Source organism: Hoplias malabaricus, chromosome X2 (genome assembly GCF_029633855.1).
Source record: "Hoplias malabaricus isolate fHopMal1 chromosome X2, fHopMal1.hap1, whole genome shotgun sequence".
NCBI lineage: Eukaryota > Metazoa > Chordata > Actinopteri > Characiformes > Erythrinidae > Hoplias > Hoplias malabaricus.
Window position 1 is genome coordinate 7,951,691 of NC_089819.1, and position 17,276 is coordinate 7,968,966.

At 37.2% G+C, this 17,276-nt stretch overlaps 1 protein-coding gene across 3 annotated transcripts in view; it reads right to left on the minus strand.

The window, feature by feature from the left end:
• Window positions 1-276: 276 nt before the first annotated feature.
• The window catches only part of LOC136676382 (probable phospholipid-transporting ATPase IM), a 38,862-nt gene continuing 21,862 nt past the window's right edge, over window positions 277-17,276 (minus strand). For all 3 annotated transcript variants that reach the window (XM_066653350.1, XM_066653348.1, XM_066653349.1), the window contains 18 exons: window positions 17,123-17,211; window positions 16,423-16,616; window positions 15,605-15,813; window positions 14,497-14,543; window positions 13,209-13,374; window positions 12,904-13,089; window positions 12,448-12,563; window positions 11,987-12,151; window positions 11,025-11,136; window positions 9,849-9,954; window positions 9,363-9,504; window positions 7,880-8,063; window positions 6,730-6,953; window positions 6,340-6,423; window positions 5,665-5,910; window positions 4,876-5,014; window positions 4,549-4,679; window positions 277-4,240 (listed from right to left, as the gene is read on the minus strand). In XM_066653350.1, coding sequence (XP_066509447.1) covers window positions 3,920-4,240; window positions 4,549-4,679; window positions 4,876-5,014; window positions 5,665-5,910; window positions 6,340-6,423; window positions 6,730-6,953; window positions 7,880-8,063; window positions 9,363-9,504; window positions 9,849-9,954; window positions 11,025-11,136; window positions 11,987-12,151; window positions 12,448-12,563; window positions 12,904-13,089; window positions 13,209-13,374; window positions 14,497-14,543; window positions 15,605-15,813; window positions 16,423-16,616; window positions 17,123-17,211 — 2,861 coding nt within the window. In that variant the 3' untranslated portion in view covers window positions 277-3,919. The remainder of the gene's footprint in view (window positions 4,241-4,548; window positions 4,680-4,875; window positions 5,015-5,664; window positions 5,911-6,339; window positions 6,424-6,729; window positions 6,954-7,879; window positions 8,064-9,362; window positions 9,505-9,848; window positions 9,955-11,024; window positions 11,137-11,986; window positions 12,152-12,447; window positions 12,564-12,903; window positions 13,090-13,208; window positions 13,375-14,496; window positions 14,544-15,604; window positions 15,814-16,422; window positions 16,617-17,122; window positions 17,212-17,276) is intronic.

The window sequence follows — 17,276 nt, forward strand, 5'->3', positions numbered from 1 at the left end:
ATATTCCATGTGCCTCACCCCAGAGAAACAGGAGCACGTTATGATGTTTGAAAATTATTATTATTATTAAATAGCTGTAAATCTATTTTAAAATGAACTTGTGTTGTAGAGGGCAGTCTCTAAACCACGGTCCAGTATAAGGCCTTGCTCATGTACACTGGGTTTTGTCAGGGCCATCATTTTTAAAGACAGATTCAATATCATGTGCAAAATGCTCTGTTTGTTCAATTGGTAGCGCAGAAATCAATGAACAAAAAAAAAGCACAGACACCAATATCAATATAAAATATAGAAAAGTTTTTATTAAAAAAAAAATAAAAATAACATATTTTAAACCATTAAAATGTGGAAATGTCAGGTCTCCAGCACATTTTAGTTCCTATTTAAAAGTTGCCTAAAGGTTTGATTCTTCAAAGCTGAATGTGCTATACTCAAAAATTACGAACTCAAATCATAAAAATTTAAAGACAATATATTGGGGAAAATGTGACTAAAATGAGTAGTATGAAGTCAGCATGCATAAGTCATACATAAGAGATGAGGGAGTATTCATTTTTGAATAAATTACATTCAGCTTTGGTAATGCACATTTTTGCAATACAGCATAAATTAGATAATGCCATAAAACAATAGACATTTAATTTTTACATGTTCACTCACACACACACACACACACACACATACACTTGAGCACACACACACACACATCTGTGGGAAACCTTGGACAATTCCTCTATAATCCATCAACACATTTTTTACAGAAAATAATATCGAAGTGGTGACTTGTTTGGACATAGATATATATCAAATATAAACCATCTCAAAAAAGAAAACAGATTTCTGCTTTAAAGGCCACTGTGCAAATGTACTCCTAATTACGGAAATAAACTTTGGTTAAATTAGAGCTGAACAATTTGGTGAAAATAGAAATCCAATTCCTGAAGAAGTTAGGATGTTGTGCAAAATGTAAAGGTTAAAATGTAAAGAAAATGCAAAGATGTGCCAATCATATGAACCCTATATTTAATTAAAAATAGTACAAAGAACAGTGTTGTTCTCCCCTTAATCCACAGCTGAGGTGTCCTTGAGCAAGTAACCTAACGCCAGCTGCTCCTCAGATGCTGGGGATAGCTGTGCACACTGCCCCAGAGTGTGTGTGTGTGTGTGTTTGCTGCCACAGGTGTGGAAGACACATTTCATTTTTTGTTACACAATGGCATTAATGCATGTTTATGTTTATGTTTATGTTTAAACGGACAAAGTTCATTTTTAAAAAAAATATTTGCCTATTTTGTGTTAGATCCCAACAATATGTTACAAACAAAGCTGGAACAAGAGTGTGTTTACCGCTGTGTTGCATCACTTCTGCTTTTAAGAAAAGTGAAAACACTTTCATTCATTCACTCATTATCTGTAGCCGCTTATCCAGTTCAGGGTTGAGGTCGGCCCAGAGCCTCCCCAGAATCACTGGGCACAAGGTGGGAACAGACCCTGGAGGGTGTGCCAGTCCTTCACAGGGCAACACACACTCACACATTCACTCACACACTCACACCTATGGACACTTCTTGAGTAGCCAATCCACGCACCAACGCATGTTATTGGACCATGGGAGGAAGATAAACACTTACACTCTGTAAATGTTTGGGAACTGAGGAGAACAATTGTTGTAATTTTGAAAGTGAAATGTTTCCCATTCTCACTTGTTATAAATTTTTAGCTGCTCAAAATCTATAGTGTTTTTCCATTATAGTGTTCCACATAAAGGTTACAGCCAAGTAAATACTGGTTGTTGCCCTTGTCACTTGCATCTAGAGATACCTCTGGGTTCTCTAAACCTGTTAAAGCTATTATGTACTGTAGATTACTTCTTTACTTGAATTGAATTTCACTGTTTACCCACAGTCTTTCACAGGCCTTTACTTCTGAAAGATTTTTTTAAGCCCAATCATGTCACTGACTTGTTGTCAATGAACCAATTTTTTTTTTGTATCATTACACAACTTTATTTTTTTTTAAATATGTTGCTGGCATCAAATTCAAAACGGTCATATATTTTTGAAACAATAACATTCCAATATTTAAAAATATCGAGTTTACAAATATCAGTTTTATATAAGTTGTACATCATTGTATTCGTCATTCTTCAAGGTTCTTCTTCAAGCACAAAACATTATTTACATTTTGCTCAGCATCCAAAGTTTTGTATCTATCTGCCAAGACTGTATATTTGATTTGAAAAATAACTGTACTCCTCATTTTAAAAGATTCTTTCTGCACATACAGTAAACAATGCCTGCTCTTCTGGAATGTAATGACTGGCAGTTTATTTAACATGACCAATACCTTTTACCCATACCAATATCTTTTACTTAATTCAAGGCAATACCACTTGTATGATGTGAAACATCCATTAGAGCATAATTTTTTAAAGTTTGAAGTTTGTATGTATTCTTTTTTCAAAAGTGTGTACACTATAATGAATACATCAGACACTCATTGGATATTTGATGAGTAAAATTTCAAAAAGAAAACTTTTTCCTAATTTGGTTTACATATGTTTAGTTCAAATAAACACAATTATTTATATTTGCATATTTTCAGGAAATGTAGCTATTAGTTGGCCTTTAGTGTGTGGACGATCCTTTGAGCACAGAGTTCACCCGAGCAGGACCATGTAAACACATCATGTTAAAACACCATGTATTGGTAACATTTTTGAACAGGGGCAAAGGAAGCAAAGTACTGAGGGTTCTGCAGTGAACCCTGGTGGTGGAGAATGAATATTTATGATTATTGATTGAGTAATTTAGCCCTTTTTATATATGTATATATTTATATATACTGTGAAGAATAAAGCTTTACATAATTGTTTGGGATTAAAAGTATTAAAATATTACTTAGTTATTACTATTATTATTATTATGTATTAATAATATGACCAATGCAATATTTAAGCATTATAAATTAACAGATGAACAATGATAGTGTAAAAATAATAAACTAAAATTTCAGACACTATCAAAAAAAGGTACAATGCAGATACATTACTGTTCACTAAAGGTACACACCTTTAAAAGGTACAACAGTGGTTTTTAAAGCACAGTTTTGTTCCCTAAAGCTACATTACATTCTCTTCCCTGAAGATGTAAATATTTATTATCTTTCATTATAGAACTGTGTAAAATAAAAGAATAATAAATACGTCCTGGAGATGAAATTAGGCGAATGAAACCAACACAACTTTAAAATTTCAATTAATAAAATTAGGGTACAATTATGTTCCCTGAAATGTACAGAAAGGCTTTGAAATATACCCTTGAGGGTACCACCACAGTGAGAGCAAAATGTATCACTACAGTTTTTCTGATAGTGTAGGGGCTTTGAGATGATTGATTTAAAGCAGGGCATTTAGAGAAGATATTTTTAAGGTGGAAAAATTCTTATGTTCTACATTTGATTAGAAGAATAATCTCATTAGTTGACATTTAAGATTAGCATCAGCTTTGCATATAATCATTGTCTTACAAGTGTTTTGGGACCTAATATTATTATTATACATTTGTGTTAAAGTGGAATTTGTGGAACATAACCTACAAGTTATTATAAGTTAAAATAATGTTTAAGAATATTTACCACTGTTCTACCATTCTCAATGTTACATACTGTATACAAACTACAAAGACCAATAGTGGTTAAGTTTGTAAAGCTTGATGTTACCTTTCTTTTTTGTTTTTTTCTTGTGATATTATGTAAGCATTTATAGGGGCCTGAGCACAGGTCCCTAAAAAAGAACCATGTCAACTTTGTTCCTTTGCCCTTGTTCTTGAACCGTTTGAATGGTCTCTGGTGATGACTCTGATAATGTGGTCCCACCTCTAAGGCTGTGGTGCCTCACCCTGGTAGATTGCCCTGGCCCTCAGACAGAGTCCTGTACTGTGCGATATCTCTGCAGTTCTGTAGGTTCAGTTTCTTGTCTGTTGTTCTGCTCTTTGCTGGATGGACTGTACCCGGCCGAACGTCCTGTGGGTTTGAATCCTCCTGAGCGTCCAGTGGGAGTGAACCCTGTGGAGCGCGGGGCAGCCGGTCTCCGTAAAAATCTTTTGGAGGTCACAAGGTCACCGTAGCCCTGAGCATGAGAGAAAGCATAACCAGAGCGACGTGTGCTGGAGCGGCGGATTTTAGTTCGGCGCCGAGGAGTAGGACGCTGGAGTTTCTTCTGACACACTTTAAACCTCACCTGAAAAAATAACAGAACGAAGAAGTCACTATTGCATACCTTCACATCAGTGTCACTACTGGGTTAATTATCTGCCCAAAATAACTGGACAAGAGCAGTTCTGCGATCAGAAACTGACAAAAGGTGAAGGACCAGAGAACTATTAATCAAACTATAAAGCAACTTCTGACCTACATTCTGTAACTGAACACCAGCAAGATGTGTTGCTGATAAAGTGGCCATATCTAAGTAGTAGGCTATGAGTGTGTAGTATTTTGGCAGTAGTATTACATGTTACATGTACATGTGTTGTGTGCATTTGTCTGTACCTTGTCATTAATGGTGGGTTTGAACAGGATAAAGAGGAATCGATGAATTAACACTGGCAGGACACACAGTACAGCAGTCAGGAGAACGGTCAGCCAAACACTGTACTGATCCAGAGAGTTACGTGATGTACCTGTCAATATAAAACACACACACACACACACACACACACTCAATATATACTGCACAGCAGTTTTTGCAGTATAATGCACTCTTTATAAAAGCTTATACATACACAGAAAGAGGAAGAAGAGGAAAGTCCCCTGACCAGATCTTTTGACCTCTAGATAAATATTATATAATGAATGGTTTATGCTGGTGGTACTGACCGACAAAGCGAAAGGATGGAGGATGAAGCTGATAAAGCCCATCACTCTGCATAGTGAAGGTGACAATAAAATACATCCCCAAACTGCCCCAAACAAAAAGGTGATTAACTGCTGTCCAGTAGGACAAGTCTACTCCCAACTGCAGAGAGAGAGAGAGAGAGAGAGAGAGAGAGAGAGAGAGTAGAATAGAATAAAATTAAGAGGGTATTATATAATTCACAATCCACACTTTATTAGCAGTGAACATGGGTTTTAGATGAAAAACATATTACAGAAGTAGCTTGCAACTCATTAAGTGACACACATTTACCAATATACAGCTGTTTAGGGCATTAGATCTATCATCATCACAGTGTGCCCTTGTTAAAAATTTAATAATACTTTATTTTTTATGTTTTTGTGGGGGATTTTATTGTTTTTTTTTTTGTTACTGATCTTTTAAGACTGAATTAAAAATGTACCTAATGCTTTCGATTTTCCTTTTACATTCATTCATTTAAAACATTTATAAAATACAAATTCTGACAGATTAACAATAAATTATATAGGGCAATATGTGCTCTACTATTACACTATATATTTATCACATGATCCACAATGACACTGAATAATATGGATGCATGTACTGTTTTTGCATTTGTATATTTATTACAACATTCATCAGCCAATAAGAGCACTAGGATCCCCTCAGTATTGGCCTGAGGACCACCAATATGTTATTTGCAGTAGCCCAGTGACTGAGAGACCCTAGCACAGTTGAATATAGAAATCATTTTTACTTCAACACACCTGGACACAAACAGCAACTGTGAGGCAGGTCTGAGTGAGTAGAGCAAAGGACTGATAGTCAGCTGCTTCCTTCCCATCGCTGCGCATGGAGTCATACACAGTGGCGTAGGGCACGAAGAACAGGATAAGGGAACTGTAGCAGCTGTGGAGCGCACACTTCATAAACGCAGTTTTGCTGAAGTACTGATTCAGCTGACCTGGCACATAGAGTTGAGGAAACTCCAGACTCCAGCCGTCATTCACATCCTAAACAAAGGCAAACACACAAACGTTCAGGAATAAGTAGGTTACCCACATATCATTGAAGTGTTAAAATATATCCATTCATCATAATATTTTCACACAATGTGTAGGATGGCATCTATGTTCAAATTATACATAATTTTAAAATGGTACAGAATTCACAGTTTCTGTAACCTGCCATTTCACACCAAAACATATTCCATCACATTGTTATATCTGTATATTGTTCATATTTCATCAGAATATACCTGCATATTGTTATATAAAAGTACTGAAGTATGATGTTACTACAAAATGATTTATCATTTATATATCTGGCTTGTGTTTAACAAGAGTTACAAGATGCAAAGCTATATAGAAACAAACCGGTTTAAGGGAAAACAATATTGATCAGTTATTATAAAAAAGTGTATCAGTATACTGAGTATTTACCTGGTCAAAAAGGGCCATGCCCAACACTGGGAGGGAAGTGTATACTAAGTTATAAAGAGCAATGAAGCCTTCGTCATACACCGTCTGCAAACAAATTCACAACAAAACAAACACATTTTTATACTATATTTGTAGTTTTGCTCATCCAACATTTACTCAGATCTTTTTTCCTTTGCTTAACATACTGCTCCTGTTCTCTGAGAAAAGTTAGATATTAGAACATGGCAATAAATATTTTATGGCAGCCTTTAGAACATTTGCAATGTCAGGTACTTTTTTTATATACAGAATGGCTAAAAGAATACATACACCATTTTAATAAATGTATTACACATGACACCATATAGAAGATTTGTTGTGTGGGTTCTTTAAGGTCCAGTGGATCCTCACCTGAGCAGAAAATCCACAGAAGAAGGCATACCAGAAGTGCACAAAGGTGAAGGTAAAGTTTTTGTAGAAGAAATAACGCAGGAACTTGCACATGCGGAGGTATGACCATCGTCCATGAACCAACAGGAGGCGCTGCAGGTATCGGAACTGAGCAAACGAGAAATCACTGGACAATACCGCCTGCATCCCCTCCTGTCCACTGATACCCACTCCAATATGAGCCGCTACAAAAAAGAAAGAGAGGTCGAGAGGGGGAGGGGAAGAGATAAATATAATATTATAATAATAGCACTTGTCAAATTTAACCACAAAAAATAGCAAACCATATTTATGAAAACTATTATTAAATGGTCTTTCCATTTTTCCTTAACGTTTAATTCACATTAGAAGTATCGAGTTGCTTTGCAGTCCCTATGCTCCACAGAGCAGGTCCCAGCATGTATCTGACTCATCTAGACCCTTAAAGCAACAATATGTCAGAAGTGGTATTATTGTTCTTGAAAAAATGTGAGACAAGGATAAAGCAGTTTACACTGCAATCATTCATAAATAACATTGGTAGGGCAGTACCACACAGTCTAGGTCACAAAATAACTCATATAATGCATGGTATGTTGAATTACAAAACAATTTATATGCAACAATAAGCTTTACAGTTCCCTGTTGAGGATTTGCACACTATACGTGTAGCAGTCTTAGTTTTATTATGTGTGGGTTGTAGTAAGTAGATAGTATGGTACTTACACAGTGCTCAAAATTTTTATTCCTGACTTCAAAAGTTACATAGTGCAGTTTCTACTGTGTCAAGCCCAAAGCAGCAATGGGCGAGGCCCTGCTCTCCCTGTTACAGGTCAGGAGCATCACAATTTTAAGGTAAAAACATCACATATTGTTGCTTTCTTTGGCCTTTTGAATCAGAGGACCTAGAGCCATTTAGAGGAAAAATGTGTATCTGTTTCTGTATCCTGCTGTAATTAACACAGGAAAAACCCATTCATTTTTCTCACAGAGTGATTCACCTTAGACCTCATATTCCTTATATGGGCATGACTCAACTACATAATGACAACATGAAATCAGAGGTCAGTGGTTGTACAATTGGTCCTACATTTGCCCAATGTTAAACAAAGCTTATGAATGCTGTACTGACCCTTAATCATGCTAACGTCATTTGCTCCGTCTCCAATGGCGAGAGTGACTGCTTTTTTATATTTCTTTACCAGTTCCACCACCTGAGCTTTCTGCAGAGGAGTGACCCTGCAGCAGATCACTGTCTTGCACAGACATGCCGTCCTCAAAAACTCCAGCTCCATACTACCCTCTAGAGCAAAGGCCTGGAAGCAAACATACAAACAACACCCACAAACAGAGATAAACGTAAACATATAACAAATCCAACTCCATACTGCCGTGTAGAGAAAAAAGCCGGAAACCCTGTATTTCCCTGTATAACATTTACAGATAATGAATGAATGAATATATATATATATATATATATATATATATATATATATATATATATATATATATATATATATTCATTCATTATCTGTAAATGTTATCCAATTCAGGGTCGCAGCGGGTCCAGAGCCTACCTGGAATCATTGGGAGCAAGGCGGAAATACATCCTTGAGGGGGCGCCAGTCCTTCACAAGGCAACACAGACACACACTCACACCTACAGACACTTTTGAGTCATCAATCCACCTACCAACGTGTGTTTTTGGACTGTGGGAGGAAACCGGAGCACCCGGAGGAAACCCACGCGGACACGGGGAGAACACACCAACTCCTCACAGACAGTCACCTGGAGCAGGAATCGAACCCACAACCTCTAGGCCCCTGGAGCTGTGTGACTGCGACACTACCTAAATAATTTTTTTTTGTAATATTACTATTATTATTATTATTGGTAAAGTAAATATAATATGTTTTTGTACTGACTCAATAATGCAGAATTCATATAATAAATATCTATAACATAATTTGTACTCAAAAACCTAGGTTGCCTAATAGTTTTGTGCAGCACTGTATAGTTCATAGATTTTTGAAAAATATTTAACCATTTTTAATTTGATATCCGCAATAAATTTCAAAACCATTGGGATGTGTTGCATCACTTCTGAGAAACTGAAGAGACCAATTGCTGCAGCTCTGAAAGTGAAATATGTTCCCATTTTTGATTGATTTAGGATTTCAGCTGCAGAAATATTCAGGTCTCCATTATAGTGTCGTTCATTTCATAACACACTAAATGTTTTCAATGGATCTGAACTAATTTAGCACCCTTATTTTAAAGGAACCATCCTGATGTAATCCAGAAATTAATTTCTGAGAAGCAGTACACAACCTTACCAGTCATGTATTGCCCCATCCCATCTTTGTAATATGTTGTTGGGATTAAATTTGTGAGCAAATATTTTCCAAACAGAAATAAAATTTCTATTCAACATTTTTCTATGTACTATTTTCAACACAATTATAGGGTTTAAATGATTTGCACATTATGACATTCTGCTTTACATTTTGCATAGCATCCCTCATCTTCTGAAACACACACACACACACACACACACATTTACCCAGATAAATAGACTGAAAGATATGTGTGTGTGTGTGTGTGTGTGTCTCACCAAGCTGTGTCCGTTGATGACAAGTCCAAATTCCCCTGTCACACACTCCTCTGGTACCACTTTCGGTTCATTACCCAGAATGCTCTCTGGGATGAAGAGGGTATCCTCTCCTGAATCTCGATGGATTTTCACTCGAGCATCTCTGATAAGAAACAGCAAGCAAATAGAGTATATATTAGGTATGTAAAATACCACAAAGAACAAAAGCAGATTTGTTTGCAGACCCCTGAACTACATCTGTAAATGTGTCCTCCCAAAGTAGAACCATATATATATGAGAACTATATATATTATAACATCTTTAGCCTGAGTTATTGTCTCTATATTTAGATAATATTTGTCAATTTAAATATATGCTCACCCTGAAAAACTGTATATATATGTATATATTCCTGTTGGAAAGGTTACTCGAAAACATATTAAAATAGAAGACGTGTCCCAAAACTTTGGCCAATAAGGGCACGTCTGAGAGCTCAGGTGTGTTACCTCAGTTCTCGTCTGACATCCTCATGTGAATTAGCAGCAACAATAAATATATCATTCATCTCCTCCCTCAGCAGGTTACAGGAGTACCCAATGTTCTCTGCCGTCTCTGAAAACAACAAAAACAGAAGGAAAAATAGAACAGTCAAAGATCATTGTTAAAACTTACTATGGCAGGTATGAAAAAACACAACTGCAGAGAAACAATATTTCACTGCATTCCCAGTTGATTATACAAATAAATACATTTAAAAAAGTGGATAAATCACTAAAACAACAGCCTCAGAAAAGAGAATTAATCACTGCATTCTTCTAGAGAGAATCCCAAGAGAGCTGAGACACACATCCGGTCACTCTGACCTTTCCATTTATAGGTTTTACTAAAGTGTGTTTGTTTCCTGTGTTGTAGGTTCAGTTTGTGAGATGTTTTCTTGTGCTCAAGTCATAAAGTCCGCAAACACATCTCCTCAATTATTAATATATTTCAAATCCCATATATTCAATATGGTACCACACACAATAACCATGCAATTATCATTAATAAACCATTAATAAGTTATTAAAGCAACAAAAAAAATCTATTAATATGAAATTTCTGCTACACTCTGACTTTTTCAGAAAAATTGAAAAATAGTTCCTTTTACACTGATATATGATTATAAATCCAATAAAACCAGAATAACTGATTTTAGAAATAATATTATATATTTAATGTAATTAAGTATAGTCAGTAACATTGCTGCCCTCGCTGGTGAACTGGGGTTCGGTTCTGTACTTCAGCAAAAACTCTAAAATAAATTACACCAGCAAGTGTCTTGACGTAAAAACTACATTATTCTACATTTGTACTGAATAAAATTTGCAGATAATAACATTTTTAATAAAATACTGTTAATTTTGACATTGTCAAGCAACCTGTGATTCTTTAAGCCAGCACTGTTTGTGCAAGACTTCCACATTTATTCATATAAATTATAAGTTTATCATCTGCTTCAGGGCAGTATTTTGAACCTTTTAATTAAGCATGAGAACAAGAGTGATGGAGATTAAAAATCTCTTAGACTGCAATATCCTGAGAAAGAAGCCATGGCATTATCAGCACTGGAAAAAAGTACATTATGTTAAGAGTTTTATCTAATTAATAAAAAGCAGATTATTGTCAGCGGTGTGAATGAATACCTTGTTTATCTCCTGTCAGCACCCAGATCTTAATGTCCGCTTTAGCGAGCTGCTCGATGGTCTGAGTCACACCATCCTGAAGCTTATCCTCTATTGCTGAGGCTCCAATTAGCTAAATGGTAAAATAAATTACAGTTTATACCCTATGCTAGAAGATACAATTGTTCATTCATTCATTCATTCATTATCTGTAACCACTCGTGGTGGGTCCAGAGCCTACCTGGAATCATTGGGCGCAAGGCGGGAACACACCCTGGAGGGGGCGCCAGTCCTTCACAGGGCAACACAGACACACACACATACATTCACACCTACGGACAATTTTGAGTCGCCAATCCACCTACCAACGTGTGTTTTTGGACTGTGGGAGGAAACCGGAGCACCCGGAGGAAACCCACGCAGACACAGGGAGAACACACCAACTCCTCACAGACAGTCACCCAGAGTGGGAATCAAACCCACAACCTCCAGGCCCCTGGAGCTGTGTGACTGCGACACTACCTGCTGCACCACCGTGCTGCCTAAGATACAATTAGCTAAGCAATAATATTATAATATAGGGTGTGTTCTCCCTGTGTCTGCATGGGTTTCCTCCGGGTGCTCCGGTTTCCTCTCACAGTGTTTGAGTGAATGTGTGAGTGTGTTTAGCCCTGTGAAGGACTGGCGCCCCCTCCAGGGTGTGTTTCTGCCTTGCGCCCAGTGATTCCGGGTATGCTCCGGACCCATTGCGACCCTGAACTAGATAAGCGGTTACAGACAATGAATGAATGAAACATTTCTATAATAAATTCCTATTCTGAGAATATCAGCAGCTTAATGCACATCAAAATAGTCATATAATCCATTAAGCATTTTAAATGCATGATGTTCACAAAACTAATGAAAAAGGATTATGGAATTTAATGTCAGTTTTATCATTGTGTATGCATAATGTATACATAATAATATCCATGCATATCTACCAGCAGGTCTTTCTCTATCTCCTCATACAGCTGATTAAGTTTTTCCTCTCGCTCCTCCAGTGCAGTGTTGGCCTCATGATGACGCTGTTGCCATTCTGAGAAATATTCTTCATCCAGATCTTTATAGGCCAGAACTAGGGTTCTCAGACCTTCACCAGCAAACTCCTAAACAAACACACACACACACAAATATATATTAAACAACAAACGAAGGAAGTAAAGCAAATAACAAAGATTGGATAAATGTGCTTTAATTCTGGCAGTTCAGTGAGTAGAGATAAAAGGAATGTGTTTCTAACAAACTGGCAAATGTGTGGAAATAGAAGGGGGTTGTTTCTAATAAAGTGACCAGTGTGTGGTAATAAAAAGTGATATTTCTAATAAAATGACCGGTTTGTGGATGTAGAAGGGCAGTACTTCGAATGTAGTGGACAGTAGAGGCCCCCCTGGTGGTGACTCACGTTAAGGTGTTCTGTTGTGACATCCATCAGTTTACTGCAGGACGCATGGAGCCTCTGGTAGACAATAGTGTCAGCTCCTTTACAGTACAGAGATAGAGTTCCTTCAGGAGAACGCACTGAGAGAGAGAGAGAGAGAGAGAGAGAGAGAGAGAGAGAGAGAGAAAGAGAAAGAAAAAATGTATGAGCAATAGAATCTGACTTTCTCCAGTGACTGTTTTGATCTTGATATTGCTCCTGTGACATTTTTTTCCAAATTATAAAATGTTATAATGATACCTGCTGGACTGAATGTATGAGAGATTGTGTATTTAACATGTTTTAAATGTGGTTTCAGTCTATAGAGCATGATGTAGTTTATAAAAACAATTAAAAAAAAAGATCATTTTCATAACCATTTTGAATGACTAATCCTTTAAATACAATCCAAAGGGAAGAAAAAAAGAACCCCCTCCATACCGATGACAGACATTCTCTTTCGTACGTTGTTGAAATCAAGGATGGAGAGGAGTTCATAGGTTCGTGGTACACCCATCTCCACGATGCACAGACTCTCAGGCGTCCGGGAGCGAAAAACAAAACCGAAATTGCGAGCTGCAGTAACTAGAGCGCCCTCATCTGGAGACTGAGCCTGATACAGCAGCTCTACAGAGGGTGAGAGACATAATGACAGACAGAATGAGAGAGAGTGTGTGTGAGAAAGAGAGAGAGAGAGAGAGAGAGAGAGAAAACAGTATAAAACAGGGACGGAAGGATACACACACCATTGTTTTTCTCCTCAGGCATGACAGTGTGGCAGAGTGCCAGCAGTCTGAAGAAGTTCTGAACTTCCACATTGTCTAGCTTCACGGCCTCTAGAAGACTGCTGTCATAGAACCGAAACTTTCTGTCGGCCAAAGGATTTAAAGAGAAGTCCACCGGAATCATGTCCTACATCCAAACACACAAACACACACACATAAAGACGAATCAGTGACTGATTGCTCCTTTTATGTAGCTGAAAATCCAAGGCATGTTAAGAGTGAAAACTGGCTTTAGTTTTCTACTAGTGGTCTGAAGAGGGGGACCCTTCAGCACATTTTCAGCTGCTGTTCAAGGTCCTGGGCAAAGTGTACTACTGACTGTGTCATGACCCGTTCCTGAAGACAATAGCAGACACCATACAGAGCAGAAAGTGCCTCTGCCCGGTGAAAAACACCATGACTTTAGTCAGGGCCAGGGAGAGGGTGTCCAATGCCAGAACTACTTCCTCTGGCCTGTTAACAACAGTATAAGCCTGGGAGCTGAATCAGCTAAGATCAGGTACTGAAAATGATCTCTAAAACCTCCAAACAGTTCATTTTCCTGGAACAATACCCTGTGAGGAGCGTGCAGAGGAGGTGGAATGAGTGGAAAAGTGGAAGAGTCTTCCAATGAGTGGATGAGTGAAGGGTATGTGATATTTAATGGGTGGTGAGAAATGTGTGAAGCAGAGGGTTTGCGGGCCTCTGCAGGGCCTATAACATGCAGGGCATTACAGGAGCCAGTTCAATGTGGTTGTAGATCAAGACCCAAAGTGTACAGGACATATCAATCCCGAGGACATATCACTGATGATGTATCCAGGTTAATCAGATGATTTATATTATAACAGAAAGGTTCAGAGAAGTGTCAAGGCAAATGTGTGATTTCCACCATGCTAACCATGGAGTGAAGATTATCACTAAAGGCAAGAAGCCATAATGGAAAACACAAATAAATAATAATCAGGTAAAAAACATAAGAAAAAAGGAGAGGAAAAAAGGCCTAGAGGTAATATGGAGCTTTGAGGAATACCACTTTTAACTTTTCTTCTTATTATGCGTTATTTTCATTAAAAGAAACTTGGTATTATCAGCCCAATAAAGTCAAACCCAAGCAAGAGTATGACCAATGATGTTTCAGAAAAATTACATAGTACTTTATACTGCTAATAATATTGTGGTTTGGCTCAAAAAGTAACCCTTTGGATTCAGGATATCCACTAGACGTTTTCTTGGAAGCTCACTTTGTCACTTGTTTTCCACACATTACCTCTGAAATCTCCAGTCTCTCTCCTGTGTAAGAGTCAATCACGTCTCCTGTAGGACAAAAACAAACAGTTTCAAGTTCATTTCAGTCTGAAATAGCTCTGTATAGGCTTTATATGATATGCTGGACACTGCTGTGAAGATTTGATGGTAGTTATTAGAGCATTACTGAGCTTAGTACTATTAAGATTATTTGTTCTGACATTTCAGATCATCACAAAAGTATTTAATGGAGCTCCATCACTCCAAAGAACCAGGTTCCATCAAAGCACGATGCTGTGGAGAATCTTTATACTTATTGTTACACACAGAGTTGTTGTGCAATTGGGTGTTGCCCTCTCTTGGTCAGGTTTTGTTTTGCTCTTTTTCTCTCTTTACTGTCTTTCTACCAGCTGATCACTATGAGAATACAGGATTGGCCATGCCTGGATGATGGGGCTTTATAAGCAACCACAATGCATTGTGGCCTGTCTCATGGCATTGCCTGTCACCATGTGACCAGTGGCAGATTTATTTTAAAAGCTGTTTTTTTTATTTTGTGTCTCATTTGTGTGGATTTAGACTGTTTTGTAAAGACAGAATAATTCTGATTGAAAGGTTTTGATTAAATTCTGTCTTTGTGAATCTCTTTGTTACTCTGTTTAGTATATGTACTGTTAGAAACGTTACAGGTTAATCACAAGTGTAGGGATGAATGCCATTTGGTTTTGTAGTACTTTTTCTCCTGTTTATACAGAAGGGAGATAGGTTAGTAAATGTTGTTTTTCTTTTATACATATTTTTTTGGTGGTTAGGTAAATTAGTTTTGGTCTGTACCCTAGATTATTTAGTTATTTTGGCATATAGCTCACCCTGAAGTTTAACTTGTGATTTATTAAATCTGCCTTATTATATTTTCAATACAGAGTTTGTTAAATGCAATTTTCTTGTGTCTTTTATTCATGCTACTACTTATTGAACCCTAGACTGGCATAGACCTTAGTTATGTAAAAAGCGGGTCGTAACACTTAAATAACCTTAGGCTCATATTCAGTTGCTCCATTCTTTTGATTAATGCTGTTCTATGGAGAATACAATTGGGCATCTCAGTGTGTGAGGGTATGTGTGTGTACCGTAGGTCTTTCCATTGATGGAGCATTTGTTGAACGTCATGATGTTCTGAGTGAGAGTTCCTGTTTTATCAGAGAAAACGTATCGTATCTGCCCAAGCTCTTCATTCAGAGTGGTGGTCCGAGCCTCTGCTGGTGTGTCACTGCGGCTATAGTACATCAGTCTGTCCCAGTTAATATAGTAACTGTTCCCAAGCCGGATCACTTCCATACTGAAACACAAACACACATCAATTAATCACCAGAAATCATGTGGTTTTGTTTATAAATGTCTTTTTTATCAAAGTCTGTGGCCAAGCACCAGTGCTCTGTCTTTTCAGGGTTTGTTTTAATATTGTTTACATTGTTAAACTAGTTTACATTTCATTCTAAGTATTAAGTCATTTATTTACCTATTTAGCTGAACAGTAAGAGTTTGCTTAAACAAATTTGCTGTTTTATGTGCTGGTTTAACCCTTTCCTCATCTCTACTTGTAGCAGTCCATTATTATTTGAGGTTATAACTCAATACCTAGTTTTACCCATGCATGAAATTCACCAGTGTTAGATCAACCGTATTAGTTTTAAATTATAACTCAAGGAGACAGTGTTATATTTGAACATATACGGTTTTAATACTATACTAGTTATGTTGATTTAACACTGGTGAACACTGGCTGTGCAGGTTAATGAATACGTAATTATGCCAAATGTGCAAATCCCTATGATTAAGGAGCATATCTGGAAACAAAGTTTATTCTTCACTCTCTTTAAAAAAACGTTTATAGTAAAATTACACACATACACACACATTCACACATAAAAACACACTCTCACACTACCTGACATAGAGTGATATGGGGACCACTGTGTTGAGGATGATGATGTAGGACCAGAAGGTGAGGAAGGCTGAATACGCTGGGCTCACAGTTTCCCCTCTTGGCACAAAGCTTGAGATCTTTGACCCTTCATAATACTCCCACAAACCATGACCCACCGCCAATACAATGCACATCAACACCAGAAAACCAAAGATCTGTAACAACACCAAAAATAGGACATGAGGAGTCATTTACTACTGACATGTGCACACTAAGAGTAGCAAACCGTGATCATCAAATGTTTGGGGACAAACCTGTATACAGAAGTATACAGTGCCTGGCCAAAAAAACCCTACATATGCTAAGATTTTTATTTGAAGTGTTTCTACACTGTGCACACACACTGGCCATACCAGCGCAATGTAAATTAATATTCCACTGTCACATCTGTCTAACTATGTCTATCAAACAATGCACTGCTAAATATGATGAACCACTCAAAATATACAAGCACTGGTCCTGTGAGGATCCTGACAATTAAAAATCAGGGGAAAGAGGTTAACAAAGCATGCAGAGCAATAACAAAAGGCCTTGCTCTGTAACTGCAAGCAATTTACAAACAAAAATTGGTTACTTAAAACATAAATATTTAAAACAAACTGCAAACTAACAAACAGAATACATTTATTGATATAGCAACATTTCTTGATCTGAAACTCACAAATAGCACAAGGACGTTCATTAGCCGGTCGATGCTTGTCCTCTTAAAACATGTTTTCCCAGAATTCTGCATCAGTTTAGTGTCAGGACCTGAAGAAAAATTATGAAATCTTAAGTTTATATTGAAGACAGAAGCTATAATTTAGTGTCACAGT